At 36.1% G+C, this 20663-nt stretch overlaps 2 protein-coding genes across 2 annotated transcripts; both read left to right on the top strand.

The window, feature by feature from the left end:
• The first annotated feature begins 7901 nt into the window (after positions 1 to 7901).
• LOC103441598 (ent-kaurene oxidase-like) lies at positions 7902 to 11479 on the top strand. Its single transcript, XM_008380282.3, has 8 exons — positions 7902 to 8116; positions 8596 to 8756; positions 8915 to 9076; positions 9215 to 9355; positions 9445 to 9702; positions 9920 to 10081; positions 10710 to 10904; positions 10991 to 11479. The coding sequence occupies exons 1-8, from the start codon at positions 7996 to 7998 to the stop codon at positions 11300 to 11302; spliced, it is 1512 nt and encodes a 503-aa protein (XP_008378504.1). The 5' UTR covers positions 7902 to 7995; the 3' UTR covers positions 11303 to 11479.
• Positions 11480 to 14689: 3210 nt separating this feature from the next.
• LOC103441590 (lysine histidine transporter-like 8) lies at positions 14690 to 18756 on the top strand. The gene is made up of 5 exons (XM_008380273.4): positions 14690 to 15191; positions 17068 to 17201; positions 17404 to 17831; positions 17929 to 18060; positions 18171 to 18756. Exons 1-5 carry the CDS (start codon positions 14806 to 14808, stop codon positions 18657 to 18659), a joined length of 1569 nt encoding a protein of 522 aa, XP_008378495.3. The 5' UTR covers positions 14690 to 14805; the 3' UTR covers positions 18660 to 18756.
• Positions 18757 to 20663: the final 1907 nt, after the last annotated feature.

Raw genomic sequence — 20663 nt, 5'->3', positions numbered from 1 at the left:
AACTGGGAAAATAAAAGGGGTGTTTTGACAATTTGGAAGTTGACTCATTCACGCTGACTGAGTGCGGTTGTAATCGAATCAGGCGATGACGGAAGCGCTTATGTCAGCAACATCAGCTTGATTAGCCTGATTAGGTTAACCCAATGTGAAACAATGAATCCGTCGATGATCAGCTCGTCCAACCAAACTCGATTTCAACTTAATTTCAAGAAATTTCACATAAATTTCAATATATGTAGTTATGGTGAATTTGATATGAAATCGTAATTTGTAGTGCATGAATAAACGGGTTGATGTATTGGAAAATTCTTATATATTACAAGAAGTATATCTTTAATTATAGATAAGTTTCTCTCGTTATTCAATAAATATGAATATTACGGAGATCCTCTTAAAAATTGAATTTTTCATGAATTATCTATCACCATATAATTTAACGATAATTTTAATGCTAATATTGTAAAATTTTATGATAAAACATAAGATGATCGAGAATTTACTTTTAGCAAGGCACATTAGCATTTCTCTTCACTAAATAGTATCATAATCGGAAATTAATACCCAACACTATACAGCCACGTGGCTGTGTGTTATAGTGAAACATAAATTAATTTTTCATTGTGTAACTCGCACTATTTAAGGGAAAAAGAGAAGGGATCAGTAAAATTCCAGAAGACAGGGGAAAGGACATGACATGTGGTCGTTTGAGCACGCGACAAATAGGGAAAGGAATTTGCTTTTAATGAGTCAATGATTGAAAAGATGAATGACAACTCCAGCCTCCATTTTTGAGGCTGCAGAAGCATCAACCACCAATTATTTCAGTTTTTAGTTTAATTATATGGTTGGTCTATCCAAAAACTATCCAAACCACCATGGGTACAGTTCAATAATTAGATACGACTTTCAAGTTCGTATTCTATATGGCATGTTCTGGATTCGATTCATGATACTTGTGAACCACACAATAGTGGTTAGAAAAAACTAAAATGTCTTTGTGAGTCTTCTCGATTCCATAAATGTAGATTGATGTGGCAAATCAACCAACTGGTTGCCTTTTTCAAAAAAAAAAAAAAAAAAAAAAAAAAACACACTCACACAACTATGCAATGTAGTCTCCCATCTTAGTCAACACCTTCCCATTGCTATATATATATGCATATCGGGAGTTTGATGTCTTATTGTTAATATTCGATGAGATTAACGGTTCGATGTAAAGTATATACTCTGTGAAAATTAAAAATTAAGGCCCAATTAGAAAGTTTTTGGGCTTTCATTCGAATTACAGGAGCCTCATTAAAATTCTTATTGGGCCCCCAAGGTTTGTGGAATGTTTGGGATCAATTTGATATGCTGTTTCGGGAGCCTATAGTAATAGGGTGCGTCGTCGTTGGTCGATTGGTGGCTGGGAGACGGAGACGAAGAATATGTAGATACATGTGTGTTCAACTCTCACAAACTCTTTTCATGCTAGTGCACTTGAAACTTGAAGCCCATAAATTAGTATGGAAAAATCCTCACCATCATCATTTCATTTTTGCTTTTTGTTGCAACGATTTTTTTTTTGGTCAAAAATAAAGCTTCATTCATGAAAGAGAGATTACAATATGTGCAAGATAGGCCTAAACCCAACCAAAACACAAAAACATAAAACCCTACATAAGAAAAGCAGGACATAAAATAAAAACAAGCCCAAGCAAAGAGAGAGCAACAACTCAATACATAACAGGAGGCCCACATACACTTAGGCCCGTAGGCAAAGTAAGAAAAAACAACATCAAAACCCTAATCTCCATTAGCACAACGGCAGCCACCATCGCTGCCACCACAGCAACAGTCGCCACGAAGGAATACATAGGCCCAAACTGAAGAAGGCACCCTAACCAAAAGCTAGATCTAAGAAGGTTGTGCAGAATCCATCCTCTAAGAACCAAAATCGCCACAACACCGCAAGAAATGACACAAACCGTAACAGGAGGAGAAGGAGGGCAAAGAGGGTGTGCAAAACACCCTTGTTCCGACGTGAATTGTTTCACACTTCACCCAATTTTCCCGACAAGCTAGATCGACAGTGTGAAATATCATTCCAAGATTTCACATTTACGATCTACGTATTTGCATTATTTTTCAAGAATTTATATCAATTTATTTGAATTTAGACTTTAATTAAACTAGTTACGAAGTTTGAAGTGTGGAAATTAATTATTTAAAATTTGGAGAGCTTTCGATGTCGTAATTTATATTTTCGAATAGAGCACGATCTCATGAACACATAGGCGCAAACCGTTCGTGAAATAGAGTTTTAACGAAAGAGTATTAATGTTTAAAGTCAAGGATATTTTTGTAATTTTAACCTCCATCTAGAAGGCTCCAGATTTTCTAGAGCAATGGATGTGCCACGTGTATGGCTATGATGAAAAGAAAAGGATAGAAAATGAGGGCGTGGACGAATCAGAGGGAGGAAGAAAGAGAGGGACCAATTAGAAAGAGAAGAAATGGGGGGAAATAAGGGAGAGGAGAGACATGGGATCATCGGCCCGGTCATTTTTTTCCGACCCAACCCTGTTCCACTTGAATTCTCCGGTGGTTTTCGTCAGTTTTTCCAGCAAACCACGTCACCTAACCATCGGGAAAACATTCCTCATTGTCCCCTCTACCTATTACACCCTAAAATTGAAGATTTTTGGCTTTGATTTCATGAAACCTAAACCGTAGGGTGCGACAGGCACCATGGCTTCAATCCACCACTTCTGAAATGTTTTCTCTTGATCACCACCACCAATAGGCTTCCCTCAACCTCAGGAACAAAGCTCAATCAGTGGTGAAGGTGTTGGAGCGAGTATAGAGGTCGAATCAAAGCACACCTAAATCTAGGGTTCTGGCGGGTTCGTGCTATTTAAGGCTTTTCACGGCCAAATTGGCCCTAGTCAAATGTATGAAACTTGCTCCGTTCATCGAGATCTACATTTCTGTAAAATTTGGTAATTTTTTAAAATAGTTGAATTTTCTGACTAGTTGGGGCGGTGGCACGTGGCCAGTGGGCTGTCAATGCTATTTTACGCTAAATTGATATCTAGATCTCATAGTTGATATCCGTATGATGTGATTTGATTATTGTAAGCCTAGTTTCATTATGGTACATCACTTTATTATTATTTGAATTGATGATCCGACCGTTGGATCAATACCAAACTTTAAACGTAATATTTGAGGATATTAAGAACTGACGGATAGGGAATTTGATGCACGGATCTTCCCGAATTGAATTTCTAAGTTTGTAAAATCAAACGTTAGCCGCCACTTGAACTTGGAATTAGAGGATATCCAACCGTCAGATCGCGATGAGATTTTAGTATGTTGATCTATGAGCATAAGTGGATCTCAGGAGGTTATGGATTTGAAATCCTATGGGCGGATCTTCCATATCAAATTTTGTAGGGTTGTGGACACTACCGTTGACCGATGGTTGGCTTTTGGTCAACACGTCTCAAAATGTTCTAAATATTAAAATTAGCACTATGGGATACTAAGTGTGTGAAATCCCGGAGTGGGTCTACATTGGTTAGAGAGTGACTCAAATATATATGATATGGTTATTAGCTTGATTTCTTACATTAATATCGTTTGTGAGTATGAAATGGTTATATAAATGTGATTTCTATTTAAATGTGATTTTTATATATTTAGCCATAGACCTATGTTTATTAAACATGATTTGGCTTGTCTACTAATGATGATTGTGATATGTGATTTGATGTGCACATTTGAAATGTGGTCGATTTGCATAATTGGTATGATGTGATGAAATGTGAAGGCTAGGAGTTGACCGTTAACCCATTGCCATGAGGTTTGTTGCTTCGAGACTTATTTCACATATCGTATCATAGTTTCATTTCTTGTTTTGTTGAGCCATTCTAATTGTGTAACTTGTGCTTTGTTCCATTTCTTGTTCCGTTGAGCTTTTGTATTTTGAGTACTTGTTTCATGTCTTGTTCTTCGAGCATTGCTATATTCCTTGGCCCTCCGCTCGGTTCTGTTGAGTGATTCGGAACTGGGTATACGCTGGGGTTCCATTGAGTGGTCTGGTTCCCTACTCCGTCTGGATTCCGTTGAGTGGTATGGAAACCCTCGTGATCCGTGATTCCGTTGAGTGGTTCGGAATTGTATCCAGCTTAGATTTTATTTAGTGGTTCGATATGCATTGTACTCTACGATTCCGTTGAGTGGTCCGGAATCGTATCCACTCGGATTCCGTTGAGAGGTTCGGAATCCTTTATATTCCGCGATTCAGTTGAAAGGTCCGGAATTCCTTATATTCCGTGATTTAGTTGAGTGGTCCGGAATCGTATCCTGGTTTGGATTCCGTTGAGTGGTCTGGAATCCCATTTGGTGTTTTGGTTCCATTGAGTGGTCTGGAACCGATGTTGATGGATTTCTTTGAGTGGACCGAAATCACATCATTCTTCCTGTGTTGTTCTAGCCCTGCATTTCGGTGTATTGTATGTGTTATTGATGATGTGGTTATGGAATGATGTTGGTTGTGATTGATGACACTATGATTTGATCAATATGGCTAGAGAATATGATTGTGCTTCATTGTTTGTTCATTGAGATATTGCATGATATGCATTGTGGTATATTGTTGAGACATAACGATTTATGGGATGAATGTTCAAGTGTAGTCAAACGGTGAACTACGAATGGCTTAATCCCTGGTTAGGATACGTAGACAGTCTAACAGGAGGTTAAATGAAGTCATAAAGTATACGAAAAATTACTATGCAATTCGAATCTTGAGTTGTGCTGGGTACTTTTTTTGTAATCTGCTGTTTGGCTTGGCTATGGTCTAGTTTTCTCTGTAAGACTTGTTCACCGGGTTTGATGGCTTCTGGCATCCACCCCTTAATGAAATATCTATCGTTGCAATAAAAATAAAATAAAAAGATTAATGACTAGATGTAAAGTATATTTTAGCTAAAAGGTCGTGTTCATGAGTTTGATGGATTAAATTTAAATTGTAGAACGCTCGACTAGTACATAGGGTTGTTTGTTCACGCTGAAAAAAAATATTTGTCAGATCACTAGTTGTACTTAATTATTTGGTTGATACTTTCATCATCCAATGAGGAGCATTGACACCGAGAATCCTTCCAATGACTCATAAGAAATATTAGTTAAACTCGGGGAAGGTCGAACTCGAAAGTCAAAACAGTGGAATGGTTGTGCATCTGCTTTTCTCTAGAAAAGATTTCAACCCTAAAAAAAATATGTCATGGTAGAGTGAAGTTAGGGAGATTAAAATTTTAAACTAAATTTTTTAAATCAAATGATGAGGATGTTGATGATTAAATTTACTTAAGTGTTGATTAATGTGCTTATTTTCTATTGATGACACATCATTTCGATGTCGCAGATCAATGTAATGCTTTCGTCAAAATGCTGCCAAAAGTTATATTATATACTGATGTGACACAGAATTGAGTCCCACAAGTCTAATTAAATATTTATAACAATAACAATTTATATTGATTTGCAACACACCTATTTTTAGAGACCACATGATATAAGTAATATAAATGTAATATACAAAATGTAAGTGTAACATTATTCATTAACCATGGGTAGTGCATTATAACACATTCTTCATGATTTTCAAGCATTAAAAATGTCCTTTGCCACCATTGTTGTGGTGGGTACTTTTTCTTTACTCTTCTTCCAATATTTCATCAAAGGATCCATCTTTACAGACAAGAAGGGATCATATGTCAAACTCCCTCCAGTCCCAGGTAACTACTTCTAATTCATCTGCATCGACGATAACATTCTCGTAGAAATCTGGGTACAACTTGCCCTTACACTCTGCGATTCCATTGAGTGGTCCGGAATCGTATCCACTCGGATTCCGTTGAAAGGTCTGGAATCCCTTCTATTCCGTGATTCCGTTGAGTGGTCCGGAATCATATCCTAGTTTGGATTCCGTTGAGTGATCTGAAATCCCATTTGGTGTTTTGGTTACATTGAGTGGTCCAGAACCCGATGTTGATGGATTTCGTTGATTGGACCGAAATCGTATCATTTGACTTATTAATTCATTTGAGACACCTTCAGAGATGTAGACTTCAGTCGAACTGTGTCGCTCTAGCCATGCATTTCGGTGTATTGTATGTGTTATTGATGATGTGGTTATGGAATGATGTTGGTTGTGATTGATGGCATTATGATTAGACTTGTTGATCAATATGGCTAGAGAATATGATTGCGCTTCGTCGTTTGTTCATTGAGATATTGCATGATATGCATTGTGGTATATTGTTGAGACATAGTGATTTATGGGATGAATGTTCAAGTGTAGTGAAACGGTGAACTATGAATGGCTTGATCCCTAGTTATAATACATAGGTAGTCTAACAAGAGGTTAAATGAAGCCATAAAGTATACGAAAAACTACTATGCAATTCGAATCTTGAGTTGTGTTGGGTACATATTCCGGAGGTGGGATATGTTAGATATTTGAATATTTTGTGACGTCAAGTGTCGATTCTTAACGTATGTCGGGATCGGGGCGTGACTAAGTAGCTAGTTGTATGGGTTGGCTCTAGTGTTAAGACATAGCCCAACACCTTGAGACCGAATTTATAATTAAAGGTTGGAAAAATGAGGGGGAGCAAGGGGAAGGAAGGAAAGAGGAGTGCGATGGCAAGGGAATGCGGGTTTGGCGATGAACTACCATTGAGTGTGGAGAATGTCCAAAAATGAGACAAGAGCTCATAAAGCAGAAAAAAAAAATAGAAGAAAAAGAAGCGAGAAAGAAAATGATGGAAATTTAAAATGAAACTTTAGGGATTATCAAACATTGGTTTGGAGGAAATATAAGAGTTTCTTTAATATTTAACAAATGTCAGAAATATCACCAGTATATATCAATTCCACCCATTTCATATATTTTTCTAATTTTTTGAATAATTCCATGAAAATATTGACCGAAGAAATTTTAAACTCTGGTAGCATGTGAATGATTATATCGTTGGTCTATCCAAAATATTATCCGGTGTAGTCTCCCATCTTAGTCAACACCTACCAATTAGCATATGTATATTGGGAGTTTTGATGTCTAATCGTTAATTGTCTAGAATTGTTGTGATTAGATTAATCATATCTTAGTCAAATGCACCCACATCCTACAAGCCGGCTGAAATATCTATCGTTGCAATAAAAATAAAATAAAAAGATTAATGACTAGATTAAAGTATATTTTAGCTAAAAGGTCGTGTTCATGAGTTTGATGGATTAAATTTAAATTGTAGAACGCTCAACTAGTACGTAGGGTTGTTTGTTCACGCTGAAAAAAAATATTTGTCAGATCACTAGTTGTACTTAATTATTTGGTTGATACTTTCATCATCCAATGGGGAGCATTGACACTGAGAATCCAATGAGGAGTGGTTGTGCATCTGCTTTTCTCAAGAAAAGATTTCAACCCTAAAAAAAATATGTCATGGCAGAATGATGTTAGGGAGATTAAATTTATAAACTAAATTTTTTAAATCAAATTATGTGGATGTTGATGATTAAATTTACTTAAGTGTTGATTAATGTGCTTATTTCCTATTGATGACACATCATTTGGATATCGCAAATCAATGTAGTGCTTTCACCAAAATTCTACCAAAAGTTATATTATGTGCTGATGTGACATATAACCAAGTCGCACAAGTGTAATTAAATATTTATAACGAAAACAATTTATATTGATTTGCGACACTTATTTTCAGATACCACATTGATATAAGTAATATAAATGTAATGTACAAAATATAAGTGTAGCATTATTCATTGGGTATTGAAGGTTTGACCTTGTGATTGCCTGTCTATAAATTCATAAGATGTGTTGTGTTATTGCAAGTTTCCAAGTTGTACAACAGTTGTTATAGTTGTGGGAATGTTAACCATGGGTAGTGCATTATAACACATTCTTCATGATTTTCAAGCATTAAAATGTCCTTTGCCACCATTGTTGTGGTGGGTACTTTTTCTTTACTCTTCTTCCAATATTTCATCAAAGGATTCATCTTTACAAACAAGAAGGGATCATATGCCAAACTCCCTCCAGTCCCAGGTAACTACTTCTAATTCATCTGCATCGACGATAACATTCTCGTAGAAATCTGGGTACAACTTGCCCTTACAACAAAGTCAGTAACCATTGCTAGTTTTTCTTGTATTGTACGAAGCGCTTTCACTTATGCATGTCAATAGGCCCTCTATATACAATGTTCATGCCGTCATGCACACTAGCCCAATTGTGTATTGAAACCCGCTTTCATATCTTAAAGAAAGTTGAGGTTCCATAAAATCAATTGATAATATGTGAAGTAGTCTAATTATTTATCAGCACATGTTTTTCCGATGTGAGATTCATACTCTCAACAATATCAAATTGATATAAGCGTGACTAGGACTTACCCTTGTAAAACCGATTTGCTTGCTGAGAAAGGTAGCTCAAAATATAAAATGCTCTCTCATTTTTTAAAATGATATGCTGAGATCCTAAAGATCGATATTCCCACCCTTACTTTTTGCCAATGTTTTTTGCAGTGGTACCTGGGTTGCCGGTGGTAGGGAATTTGTTGCAGATGAAGGAGAAGAAGCCCTACAAGACATTTACAAATTGGGCTGAAACATACGGACCAATCTATTCTATCAGGACTGGTGCTTCCACTGTGGTTGTCCTCAATACCGCAGATGTGGCTCTAGAGGTATATATTCGTACCTCGATCTCTTGATTTATCGAGAATGTTGATACTTTCCTCTTCCCAGTATATGGTGTGCACTGGGAAATTCTGTTTCAAGTCCACAAAATCAATGGTCACAAAACTTTCAACTCTAATGTTATTACATCGGTTGCTTCCTTCAGGCTATGGTGACTAGACATTCGTCTATTTCATCGAAAAAGCTAACGACGCCAATAAAGAGCCTTTCTTTCGATGACTCTGTGATTGCATCATCGAACTACAACGACTTCCACAAGATGGGAAGACGTCACATGGCCCAAAGTATTCTTGGACCCAATGCTCAGGTTCGCATGCTTTCGGAATAGCTAAAAGCTTTTATTTTTTTAAACAAACCAAAAAATTTAACTAGCTAGTTGATCTAATATATATATATATATATATATATATATATATATATATATATATATATATATATTACACAGAAGCGGCACCAGAACCACAGATATACCTTGAGAGAAAATGTGTCAAGCCAATTGCATGCTCATGTAAAAAAGTCTCCTAATGAAGCTGTGAATTTCAAGAAAGTGTTCGAGCCCGAACTCTTCGGACTTTCGTTGAAGCAGGTGAGTTTATTTTCTTCAAGGCATTACAGTTAAGTTAATTGATTCTCAACAACTGTAACTAACTTGATGATCTTGATCAAATTTACCAGGCCTTGGGAAAGAACGTAGAAGGATCAATTTATGTGGAGGAGCTTGGAACTACTTTGTCAAGAAATGAGATTTTTGAGATTCTTGTAGCTGATGTGCTCAAGGGTGCCACTGAAACTGATTGGAGAGACTTCTTTCCTTATCTGAGATGGATTCCCAACAAGAACTTGGAAATGAAAATCCAGAATATCTGTTTCCGCAGGAAGGCAGTAATGAGTGTCCTGATTGAGGAGCAAATGAAACGAATTGCTTCCGGACAGGTTGCTCCTTCAATTCATTTCATGCTTTCAAATTTAATAATAATATGCTAATCATTCTTAATTTAATTTGGAAAAGGCTTTGTTTATTTAAGTTGGTTCATTGGTTGTTTTATACGCATGTGGTCGATTGTCTTAGTGGTCGCTTGTAATAATTTTTATTTATTTATTTTTAAAGATTGGTTGTTTATATAATTACTTTGGTGGATTAATGAAACAGGAGGTAAATTGTTTTCTGGACTACTTGCTTTGTGAAGGAAAAACGCTTACAACGGAGCAAATAACTGTTTCTGTTTGGGAGTCGATTCTTGAGGCAGCGGATACTACAGTGGTAACAATGGAATGGGCTATGTATGAACTTGCTAAGCATCCAAAACGACAGGTTATTGTCTCAGTATTTGATACCTAATTTTTATTTTTACATGCAAATGATACTTTAATTTGTAATTTTTTTACTTATTAATTAGTTTAATTTTCTTGAATAATATTATTGAGATGAGACACTTTTTAAAAATCAAATCATAGACAAACACCTCTTTACTGATAGTGAAATAACAGTTAGATCAGTGAGCTCTCCGGTATGTTTTGCTGGGAAATGCGACGATCTCGCCGTCGATTGGACTCGAACTTGACTGCCTGCATTTTCTGATCGAAAATAAAATAACAGTTAGATTTATGATTTTTTTTTGTGACTATTTTTCGCGGTCGATTGACACTTGTGTTACTCTTTTCATCATGGTTTTTTTTTATTATTTAATTTAATTTTTTTAAAAATAATGTTAGACAGACCAAATTTGCAAATCAAATATCGTAATTTTTTATGATTAAATTATTACTTAAATGTTGATAAACGTGCTTATTTTTTATGAGTGACACATCATTTAGTTTACAAATTTTATTTAAAATTTTGATCTTCCTAACATTTCCCTTCTTTTATTAGATTTGTGGTACTCTTCTCACTAGCTGATACATAGAGATATTGACCGGGTGTTTAAAATGAATAATTACAGGAACGTCTGCACGAAGAAATCCAAAATGCTTGTGGATGCGACAAGGTTAGTGAGGAACACTTGTCCCAGCTGCCATACCTGAATGCTGTTTTCCACGAAACTTTGAGGAAGCACAGTCCAGTTCCAGTAGCTCTTACAAAATATGTTGATGAAGATACCCAATTAGGAGGTTACTATATCCCTGCTGGAACACAGGTAATTGATAGAATGCATACATACATATATACATATATGTATATACATACATTCCATTATGAGATTAATTTTTCTTGTATGTGCAGATTGCTGTAAACTTGTACGGGTGTAACATGGACAAAAACAAATGGGATATACCAGAAGAATGGAAGCCAGAGAGATTTCTGGAGAAGGAAAAATGGGATCCAATGGAATTGCAGAAGACAATGGCATTTGGAGGTGGAAAGAGGGCGTGTGCTGGTTCTCTTCAGGCAATGCTAATAGTATGCACAACTATCGGAAGGTTGGTGCAGGAGTTTGAGTGGAGACTAAGAGAAGGAGACGAAGAAGAAGATACCGCTATCTTCACCAATCACAAACTCCATGCCATGCATGCAGTCATCAAACCCAGAAATTAGTGTGAAAATAATAATTAACGCCTCTCTCAAACATGCATTATCGTTTAAGCGATCTGTGTACTGATCATATAATCATAATCTATTAAGAAAATAATTGTTGCCATAAACAATTTTTTCTTGAAAATTGCTCAAGCAACTTGAAACTCGAAAATCTCAAATGATATGTGCTTTGCTTCCTTTCCTGACGCCTTATTTAATTCTTAAGCATATATTGTTTTTTAGACCCATATATAGAGAAAGTTTTCAGTAATTTCGATACACGAGCCACTATGTGTCTTAAATAAGTGCAGGGACACTTGAAAAAAAATTCTTTAATAATATTATGATACGTACTTACCGAATCATGTTTTGAGTACATGAGAAAATTTCTCCCATTTATATTTGACCCCATCTTATACTGCATTTAGACCATCTCCAAACCTGGGCTAAAAGCCAAATTACCCCCCCTCCTAAACACTCTCCAACCCATGTTAAAATTTTAGGCTAAATGCCAAATGTTATTTCTGGGCCAAATACCCCCCAGCTTTCCCCCCGGGCTAAATGTCAAATGTTTATCGGAATTTAAATTTTTTTAGATTAAAATGTTCATAAAATTAATTTACAATAATCTACATATTTATTTTTTTAAAATTGATTTAAGAAAAAAATTAGCCTAAGTTCATTCTTTAATAATTTCGGACTAAAATTTTAGGGCAGAAGGGTTGGAGCAGAAAAAATGTTTCTGAGTTAAAAGCCAAATTTTCCGGGCTAAAAAATTTGGTTTTTAGTCCAAGGTTGGAGATGGTCTTAAGATACAAGTATTTGAACCTAGTGTTAATATTGGACCTGTGTGTCGACAAATTTCGTAGGTTCCTCCCATTAGAGCAGGTCCACCCATGATTTTTTTTTGCCATGGCCAGATCACACATCCAATCCAAAATTCACCTCCACCCCTTTCTTCAAGCCATGGCTGATCGAGTCTTGGCAGTAGCCATGTCAATTCTAGTCCCAAGTCAAGTTTCATGGCAGTTACTATACACAATGGATGAATAACCATAACAACCTATTTTGAATCAATCTCATACGATGAATACTTGGTGAATTGTAACTGTCATGAGAATTACTATTCACAATGGGTGGAGCGGTGAAGAGAAGCCAAGACAATTTAAAATTTGAATTGTTAACGCTTAAAATTAGAAAGTCAACAAAGACAAGTATATTGGAATAAAGAGTTAAATGATTAACAACAAGGTTAAAGTGGTTTGCCCTTAAAGTTGGGCTTCGTCAACTGTAGTATTGTGTATATATTTGATGTAAATTACACGAGGGGCTCTCTAACAGTATGATCTATCTTTCTCTCGTGAGTCCGACCCCGTCCCTCTTATAGAGTCCTCCAATGAGCACCAAAAGTCTTGGGTTCCAAGTATTGCACCACTCTAGTATTAAATGAATTATAGGTATAGATTTAGGGCTGATTTGGTATTATTGTGCTTTAAAAAAAATTGTTTATGCTATGCTATAAGAATAAGCTCATTTTTGCTCATTCACATTTTTAGCTTCTTTTGACCAAAAATTGTGAAAATGAGTTATTTTTAAGAGTTTACCAAACACCTTTTTTAGCTCAGTTTTTTTTATACCCACTTTTTATAAAAACATCTCAGTACCAAACCAGTACTTAGGAGGATGATTCTCTCCTCTCCTAATCCTCTCCCCTTCCATCCCCTCTTATTTGAACGGTTACAGTTTAACCACGTCAACATCTTATATTAATTTTTTTTATAGAGACAATAAGACCAAAAAACAATATGTGAGAGGAGGGGAGGGGAGGGAGGCGTATCCCTTGAATACGTATTTGTTAGGAATGAGGATCCTCTCCAGATCTTCTTCGTGACGAAAATTGATCGCACGATGTATGATGAACAGACACGATTTAAAAATTTTTGAAATTCTCACATAAGAGGATGTTCATTCATTTGTTAGTAACTTAGTACTAATGGATATCTAAGAGAGAAACTTGACGACGGCTAACCAACTATACATCCGCATGGGACGTTTATTGTTAAAAACAAATTAAAATTAAATTAAAAATCAATGCGGAAGATGATCCAAAAAATATGATAGCAGATAATTAGTACGCATGCGTTTCAGTTAATTTCTAATGCGTGACACTAAATACTTGGCTTTTTACCCCGTTTACCAACAAAAACCAGAAAAATATTTAAAAAATGGAAGGTGGTGCAGCAGCAGGCAGCAGCGAACGCGAGATGGGAAGCACGTGGTTTGTGTCGGGTAAAAATCTGGCATTTTCTATCTGTATTGTTGTATGAAAATTACCGCCTTTTATTCAAAGTTACCGCCACTGCCGTTCAGATATCGGGTGAAGTGCTGCGCTGCAGGACCTCCCGTTTCCAGGTTCTTGTCAACTCCAACCTCACGCGCATCGCAAGGATTTGCAGTAAACAGTCACGCTTACATGTTCATGACTCGTGACTTGTAAGTTAATCATCCACAGGCCAACACAGACCAATGAAATGATCACCAAACCTCGCAATCTCGCATACACCGCCAATCGTCGCGTGCAATGCCAAACACTGAAGAACCTGAGATTCCGGAGGCCGGACCTACTTTCTAGGACCCATCTCAAATAATGTTCATGATTCCCGCCAACAAACGAATTCACAAGCTTTCCTTATCCCCCACCCTTTCATAAAAATAAAGTAAAACATGGTATGGAACTTTAAGCTTTCGCGTTTAGTAGTATTAGAGTTTCAAAAATCCAAAAACTAAATCTTCGTTGCCCATTTTAGTAGGATGCCGTGCACTATTTCATTTGCGCATGTTATCTCTCACTCCACGTGCATGATAGAACTGAAAGAATGTTAACTTGATATACATTGTTAACTTATTTTCTAAAAGGTTAAGCATAGTTGAAATGGTTGAACTCGTTGTGTTGTTCATATGTCTGTTTGTTTCTATCTCTACCTACATATATAATGAAATTGTACATGAAAACGAGTATCAACTTGATATACTTTGTTGACTTATTTTCTGAAACTTAGTTTTTGCTCACCACTTTACCCAAATGGTAACACCGTCACTTATTTTCGGGTCTGCCATGCCATGTGTTCCACAAAGTAACTACTTTTCATTAAAAGAAACGGATTACGATTTATTAAGCAAGATTAACCGTAATTAATTTTGTTTAAATTGAAGCTCCTCCTCACTCACATCCTTCTCTTCCTACGTTATGTCATATGATATCATATCAACCATTTCATTTCACATTGAGTCTCAGTAGTTGTGAATCTCTCACTCCCTCACTCAAAGGCCCCACGCTCCTTCTGATCATCACTGACCTTCTGACACACAACACTGAAAGCAAAAAGCAAAAAGTGCCATTTTTCACACACACACGCACACACAAACACAGATAGAGCTTCTCGTATACCTCTAGTATATATCAGAGCAGCAGGGCAACTCTCTCTGACATTAACACAAAAGGCATTAAAGAACCTGAAGTAAAAATGGACGAGAGGCCGGAAACGGAGCTGATATCCATTCCGGCGACCCCACGCGGGGTGTCCACGCCGGAGATACAGACCCCATCTGGGCAGAGGTCGCCTCGTCCGCCGTCCAAGGAGGCGAAGTCGTCGACGGCCTGGACTCCGACGTCGTTCATCTCGCCGAGGTTCCTCAGCCCCATCGGTACGCCGATGAAGAGGGTGCTCGTCAACATGAAGGGATACTTGGAGGAGGTGGGCCATCTCACCAAGCTCAACCCTCAGGACGCGTGGCTTCCCATTACCGAGTCCCGCAACGGCAACGCTCATTACGCTGCGTTTCACAACCTCAATGCCGGCGTTGGCTTCCAGGCCTTGGTGCTTCCCGTTGCCTTCTCTTTTCTCGGCTGGTAATTAATTAGTTAAACCCTGCTCTTCTAATCACAATTACTGATAAATCTTAATTACCATTTCACCTAATTATCTCAGGTTCATAAAGTTTGTTGCTTTAGCTCTGGAATTGTGTTTCTTGGCCGGTAATTAATTAAATAAAAATCCTACTATGCTACTCATAATTACTGATCTTAATTACCCATTTCACCGAATTAGCTCAAGCTTCGTAAAGTCTCTAGCTTTAGGGGTTAATTGCATTTATCCTTATTAATTTTATTAATTACCCATATGTGAATTTTGCTTTGGAATTATGTTTGTTGGCGTTTTCTACTTGATTCTGCTGAGGCTACTGTCACACTCACATGCTTTCTGGTTTCTGGTGTGCGGTATTTGACTAAAGTTTATGGCTTTTGTGGGTCTTCCAGATTAAAGTCACTTCATTTATTGAAAATTTGATCATAGGTTATATTTTAATTTGGAAAAAGTAAACACAGAACATCCTTGAGGTATGTCACTTGCTTAGCTTTTGCTTTTCCATGACTGCGAAGATCTTGTTTATTCTCTTCACTGCAATACTGCTCTTTTCTTGCCTTTAACTTTTTGATTTTATATTATTTTTGTGTTATAATATTTAATTAGAAAAGAGAGGTCAATGATTCCTTTCAACTACTGTTCATTTCAAATTGCAAAATTTTTACAATATACCAATGTCATAATATAAATGGAGACTTTGGATGCGGTCCTTAGTCATGAATATTCTTTGATTGAAACCTTGTTAGTTTTTAATTTTTGATTGAGATCCCTGAAATTAATGTGATAATTTATTTTTATGTACGTTACTATTTTTTTTAAATTAAAAATTAGAAATTTTAGTTGTTTATATAAATGAGATTTTAAATAAAAAACCATAATTTGTGGGATTAAAAATATTAAAATATAATCTACTATTGTGTGTGTGTGTGTGTGTAAACATGGGTACATTCATCAAAATTAACCAAAAAAATCAAAACATGGGTATATTCTTCAAAATCACAAAAAAAAAAAAAAAGATATTAAGCTTAATAACATTAGTAAATTTCTTCGGTTAAACTTGACATAGATACATTTTAAAATCAAAGAAAAAAGAATGTACCCATATAAGTTTAAAAATAGATTAGAAAAAAATTGAATATAGTTTATATTAAAAAAATGGTACATTTTACATATAACAATTTTGTATATTTAAGAATGAGTACATTTTAAGATTAAAAAGTTTTACATGAATGGGTACATATAATTAGCATGGGTACATTTAGCAAAATAAAAAGTACAAATAAAAAAAATATGGGTACAAATACAAATAAACTTTAAAAAATATGGGCGCAAAAAGAAATTAATATATGGGTACAAATTAAAATTGAAAAGAAAATTGGTACAAATTAAAAAAAATTACATATTAAAAATGGATACAAACTAAAACTAAAAATATATGATAAAAAATTTAGTCATAAATATAAATATACTAATTGTAACATTTTTAACATTAAATGAATATATTTAGAAATAAAAAATATTTAATTATTGAAATAATTAATGATTTAATAATACCAAGGACCTTGATCAAAAATTAAAAATGAATAGGATTTTAATCAATAGAGTAGTAAAAGGAAGGATGAGAACCTAATTTTTCCATATATAAATTACTAAATTTAATGAGCGGATGTGCGCGGTGTGCCCAAGAATTCAAGGAAATTTATCGTGTTTATGAGAACCTGCTGCACAATTAATTTTGTTCGAGTTGTGTTTTTGGGTGTGAATGATATGATATTAGTCAATATTCATAGATTTGAAGTGTTTGACATTAGGATAAGATTGTCCAATCTTAATAACTAGTTTAGTTGATTTTGTCCACAGGAGCTGGGGAACACTTTCGTTAACCATCGCCTACTTCTGGCAACTTTACACATTGTGGATTCTAGTTCAGCTTCACGAAGCAGTTCCAGGAAAACGATACAACAGATATGTTGAGCTTGCACAAGCTGCATTTGGTAAGAGAGATTTCAATTACCAGCAAATGCACAATTATTTGTTGCTCGAATATTTACATGATCTGCATTAGGTATGACTGCAGCGAGTGCACTTGAAGAATTTGGCTTGATCTTTACGAGCGATATATAATTAGCTTAATTGGAATTTGTAGAATTGTACGTGAATAAGTCATTAATCAGCAAATATATTTCCTTTTGACAGGGGAAAGATTGGGAGTTTGGCTTGCCCTCTTCCCAACCGTCTATTTATCAGCAGGAACTGCAACTGCTTTAATTCTCATAGGAGGGGAGACTATGAAACTATTTTTCCAGATAGTTTGTGGGCCTCTATGTTCATCGAATCCCCTAACAACAGTAGAGTGGTATTTAGTGTTCACTTCGCTATGTATCGTTCTATCACAGCTCCCAAACCTCAATTCGATCGCAGGACTTTCACTCATTGGGGCTGTGACCGCCATAACCTACTCCACAATGGTTTGGGTCCTCTCTGTTAGCCAGCCAAGACCACCCACAATTTCCTATGAACCCATTTCGTTACCATCCTCTTCGGCTTCTGTCTTTGCCGTCCTGAATGCTCTTGGTATTGTAGCGTTTGCTTTCAGGGGACACAATTTAGTTCTTGAGATTCAGGTATGCACACTGAGTCCAAAAGTAACAAAGCTATTATCTTCAGTAGGGGTTTTGCACTTTTCATTCTTATCAAATGGAAAATATTTTACCTGATTAGGCAACAATGCCATCGACCTTTAAGCACCCGGCACACGTGCCAATGTGGAGAGGAGCCAAAGTTGCTTATTTCTTCATTGCCATGTGCTTGTTCCCCGTTGCAATTGGAGGCTTCTGGGCTTACGGAAACCTTGTAAGTTTACCAATCTTTTAACTTGTAAGACGCATTTCATCGGCTACTGCAAACAGTTACGCATGAAAGCGGTCTTGCTGATTATAGTTGCATGTTCTGTTTAACTACAGATGCCTTCTGGTGGGATTCTCAATGCCCTGTACGGATTTCACAGCCATGACATTCCGAGAGGACTCCTTGCAATGTGTTTCCTACTAGTTGTGTTTAATTGCTTAAGCAGTTTCCAGATATACTCCATGCCAGTATTCGACAGTTTTGAAGCCGGTTACACCAGCCGCACCAACCGCCCTTGTTCGATTTGGGTCCGGTCTGGTTTCCGAGTCTTTTATGGATTCATCAACTTCTTCATAGGAGTGGCACTCCCCTTCCTCTCCAGTCTTGCCGGTCTACTAGGAGGGCTCACACTTCCGGTCACTTTCGCCTATCCTTGCTTCATGTGGGTTCTTATAAAAAAACCCACAAAGTACAGCTTCAACTGGTATTTCCATTGGATCTTGGGCTGGTTGGGGATCGCCTTTAGCTTGGCATTTTCGATCGGAGGCTTGTGGAGCATGGTGAACAGCGGACTTAAATTGAAGTTCTTCAAGCCGCCGAATTGATGTTTCGATGACTCTTGCATTGGAATTCTGCAAAATTTGTTGAAAAAACTTATAAACATGTTTCTTTAGTGCAAAATCCATTCGTCTCGTACGTACATATCATGGTTCTTGTTGCCTCCATAGTTACTATGTTATAACCGCTCAGGTTCTGAAATATAAACTTTATACTAAGATAACTAAGTTAAGGCTTCTCCCATTTTCTCCTTCCACATTCTTGTATTTGTTCAATTCAACGGTTAGAAGAATAAAAATAGACAGAAAAAAAAAAGAAAAAAAAAGACAACATTTCTCATTTCCCATCACAAAAATTTTAACGGAACCATTCTCATTGCTTCTGAATCTTTATAAGTTGGCCCCATTTTCAGTGCATGCTTCTAGGTGATGATAATAAGCTCAAGTTGACCCCATTGAAACAAAGTTGGATTTGACCCAGTCTCCTTTACTTGTCGTTATATTATTCGGAGGTGGATTGTCTGCTCTCCCATTTTCATACTTTTTCATCCTTTCCTATTTTGTGTCATCACGGTTAAGTTACGTCAATATTTTATATTCCTATTACTTTTTGTTTTATTATTCTTATAAAAAAAATCAATATAAAATGTTGACGTAACTTAACTGTGACCACACAAACAGAAGGAGATGGGAAGAGTATGAAATTGGAGGGCAGACAATCCACCTCCATATCATTCTTAACATGTTACTACTTACCCTATCTTTTTATCATGCGGACCACGTTATCATCCGACTACATACACAAATAAAGAACTTTGTACATTTAAATTAACACTAGATATTTGTGGGAGTCTTCTTTTTCTGTAGTTTGATTTTCCTCGTCAGTAATTAATTATGTAGTTGAGGTTGGTAATGTGGAGTGGGAATGCAATGATAATGATGGATAGTTGGAGGAAATTGAGGGCGTGACTTAATAATAATGCACATTAATGAGAGATGGCCAGTCTTAATCAAAAGAGTATTTTTGCTGATCGGTGATGATAATACTCACCATCTATTTATTATCTTTGGTTGAATTCAAATTTTAAGATGGGTAATGCTAAATAATGTGTCACACATAGAAAATGAGCACGTTTATCAATATTTAAGTAATAATCTAATCATCAACTTCTATTTCATTTAGTTGCAAAATTTTGTCTATAAATTTAGGCTCATAGCATTACTCTTTTGAGATTTATATCTATCGATTACACACGTTTCGAAATTTAAACTCAATTAAAAATGATAAATAGGATAGCAACCGTTACCACATTTGAGAGTGGTAAACAAAATTGCATCGAATTAAAAAAGGAAAAATATGGGTTTGGTGGGGGTGGGGCCCACAAATATCCCCACAAGAATGATGACTCCACCGGATCAGAGACCTATATATATGCATATTTATATTGAATAATCATATGTTTAATTATGATTTCAATTAGCAGAGAGCAATTAGTGGAGTTACCGTAAATTGAATTAATTAATTAATTAAGTGCATCCGCTGTGGGCATGCATGCATGCATGGATAATGGTCGAGACTCGAGTGGATGATCCAAAGGCAAGCTGGCGCTCTCCGTGATTAAATGCGATATCATCATACGCATAAACAACATGATTGTTTATTCCAATTCATCATATCCCTACGTAATCATCATGTTCATGTATATACTGCCAGTGCCACCAGCAACCCTATAAACTTGCGAGCGGGATTGGGATCTAATTATGAGTATACAAATCAGACAAATATAACACTTTTGAAGATTGAAGACCAACCAGGAGGATTTCATTTCATTTTGCGGTAAACCTCGTTATTCACGAAAATTGAATCTTACATCTCACATATATATATATACAAGTAGATACACAATATTAATACTTCTAATTTACAATGTTGATGGTCTTAGTTTTTACTTGTTTATACTAATTATATCATAAAATATAGATATCCTAGTTAGTTACACTCAGAGTAATTTTGGCGGTGAGATAAACGTAGTGTTAGAATATGAGCACAAG

The sequence above is a fragment of the Malus domestica genome, chromosome 15 (assembly GCF_042453785.1).
Source record: "Malus domestica chromosome 15, GDT2T_hap1".
Lineage (NCBI taxonomy): Eukaryota > Viridiplantae > Streptophyta > Magnoliopsida > Rosales > Rosaceae > Malus > Malus domestica.
Note: the sequence above shows the minus strand (reverse complement) of the source record. Positions and strands in the feature narration are given on the sequence as shown.

What these genes read in the sequence shown, in the direction of transcription:
- LOC103441590 (XM_008380273.4), top strand. Translation starts at nt 14,806, where the DNA reads ATGGACGAGAGGCCGGAAACGGAGCTGATATCCATTCCGGCGACCCCA. An exon ending in GCTTGCACAAGCTGCATTTG is followed by an intron (nt 17,202 to 17,403) that starts GTAAGAGAGATT and finishes TCCTTTTGACAG; the next exon opens with GGGAAAGATTGGGAGTTTGG. An exon ending in TCTGGGCTTACGGAAACCTT is followed by an intron (nt 18,061 to 18,170) that starts GTAAGTTTACCA and finishes GTTTAACTACAG; the next exon opens with ATGCCTTCTGGTGGGATTCT.
- LOC103441598 (XM_008380282.3), top strand. Translation starts at nt 7,996, where the DNA reads ATGTCCTTTGCCACCATTGTTGTGGTGGGTACTTTTTCTTTACTCTTC. An exon ending in TCGGACTTTCGTTGAAGCAG is followed by an intron (nt 9,356 to 9,444) that starts GTGAGTTTATTT and finishes CAAATTTACCAG; the next exon opens with GCCTTGGGAAAGAACGTAGA. An exon ending in CTAAGCATCCAAAACGACAG is followed by an intron (nt 10,082 to 10,709) that starts GTTATTGTCTCA and finishes GAATAATTACAG; the next exon opens with GAACGTCTGCACGAAGAAAT.